This window comes from Malurus melanocephalus, unplaced genomic scaffold, assembly GCF_030028575.1.
Source record: "Malurus melanocephalus ecotype Western Australia unplaced genomic scaffold, MMel_1.1 scaffold_1201, whole genome shotgun sequence".
NCBI classification, from domain to species: domain Eukaryota; kingdom Metazoa; phylum Chordata; class Aves; order Passeriformes; family Maluridae; genus Malurus; species Malurus melanocephalus.
In genome coordinates, this window is record NW_026624433.1 from 4,677 (window position 1) to 6,463 (window position 1,787).

Consider the following 1,787-nt stretch of genomic DNA (forward strand, 5'->3'; position numbering starts at 1 on the left):
GTCCCTATGCCATTCCCAATCCCCCATCCCTATCCCAGTCCCATTCCCTGTCCTGTCCCTATCCCATTCCCAATCCCCCGTCCCTATCCCAGTCCCATTTCCTGTCCCCATAGGGTCCCAGTCCTCTATCCCATTCCCAGTCCCCTATCCCTATCCCAGTCCCATTTCCTGTCCCCATTCCCAATCCCTCCAATCCCAATTCCCATTCCCTGTCCCCATGGGGTCCCAATCCCCTGTCCCCATTCCCTGTCCTGTCCCTATTCCATTCCCAGTTCCCCATCCCTAACCATACCCCGTTTCCCACAGCCCTGCCCAGCCACACGTGCGGGAACCCGGGCCGGCTGCAGAAYGGGGTCCAGCAGGGCACCACCTTTGGCATCGGGGACCGCGTCCGCTACAGCTGCAACCCCGGATTCTTCCTGGAGGGCCACGCCCTGCTCACCTGCCAGCCTGGCACRGGCCACGGCGCCTCCTGGGACTTCCCACTGCCCGTCTGCAGAGGTACGGGATCCCCCACAATGGGGGCATGGAGCTCTTTGGGGTTGAGTTGTGATTAATCCCCTTTAGTGGGTTAATTAATGGTTTTTAATGGGTTCTTTAAGGCTGCTGGGGTTTGGGTGGTTAATGGGAAGGGTTAAAGTGCTTGGGGTGTTAAACTTGATGGGATGTGGGTTTGGATTTCGAAGAGTTGGAAGGTGACTGTGGTGTGGTCAATTTGTAATTAATCCTCTATAGTGGGTTAATTGATTATTTTTAATGGGTTCTTAAGGGTGCTGGGGTTTGGGGGCTTAATGGGAAGGTGTAAAGGGTTTGGGGTGTTGAACCCCTCAAACGGGGGTCAGGGAGCTCTTTGGGGTTGAGTTACAATTAATCCCCTTTAGTGGGTTAATTGATTATTTTTAATGGGTTCTTTAAGGCTGCTGCAGATTGGGGGGTTAATGGGAAGGTGTGAAGTGCTTGGGGTGTTGAACCCCTCAAACGGGGGTCAGGGAGCTCTTTGGGGTGGGTTTTGCTCTGAATTTGAGCTGGGTTTTGCCCTAAATTGTTTTACCCTAAATTTGATCTGCGTTTTACCCCAAATTTGATCTGCGTTTTACCCCAAATTTGAGCTGTGTTTTACCCCGAATTTGATCTGTGTTTTACCTCAAATTTGAGCTGTGTTTTGCCCCAAATTTGATCTGCATTTTACCACGAAGTTGAGCTGCGTTTTACCCCAAATTTGAGCTGCGTTTTGCCCCCAATTTGAGCTGGGTTTTGCCCCGAATTTGAACTCAGTTTTGTCCTGAATTTGATCTGTGTTTTACCCCGAATTCGCGCTGCATTTTACCCCAAATTTGACCTGCGTTTTACCCCAAATTTGACCTGCGTTTTTCCCCAAATTTAATCCACATTTTACCCCAAATTCAAGCTGAGTTTTGCAGCTCTGACCTCACCCCTCTCCTCTCCTTCCCCTTGCAGCCGACGACGCCTGCGGGGGGACCCTGCGGGGTCAGAGCGGGATCATCTCCAGCCCCCACTTCCCCCTGGAGTACGGCAACAACGCCGACTGCACCTGGACCATCCTGGCYGAGCCCGGCGACACCATCGCCCTGGTGTTCGTGGAGTTCCAGCTGGAGGACGGCTACGATGTCCTGGAGGTGGCTGGAACCGAGGGATCCTCGCTCTGGTAGGTTCYTGTTGGCATTGATTCATTGTTGGAAGAATTTGGGGCACCACTCGTGGTCTGTGTGAGCTGAGCAAAACTTGTTGGGGTGGTCAGAATGAGCAGTTTTGTTCCTGAAGGATGG

General features: G+C 52.6%; 1 protein-coding gene across 1 annotated transcript in view; it reads left to right on the top strand.

Moving 5' to 3' along the window:
* Positions 1-306: 306 nt before the first annotated feature.
* The window catches only part of LOC130586551 (CUB and sushi domain-containing protein 2-like), a gene marked incomplete at its 5' end in the record, with an annotated part of 34,758 nt that continues 33,277 nt past the window's right edge, over positions 307-1,787 (top strand). The window contains 2 exons of the mRNA XM_057387390.1: positions 307-501; positions 1,459-1,666. Coding sequence (XP_057243373.1) covers positions 307-501; positions 1,459-1,666 — 403 coding nt within the window. The remainder of the gene's footprint in view (positions 502-1,458; positions 1,667-1,787) is intronic.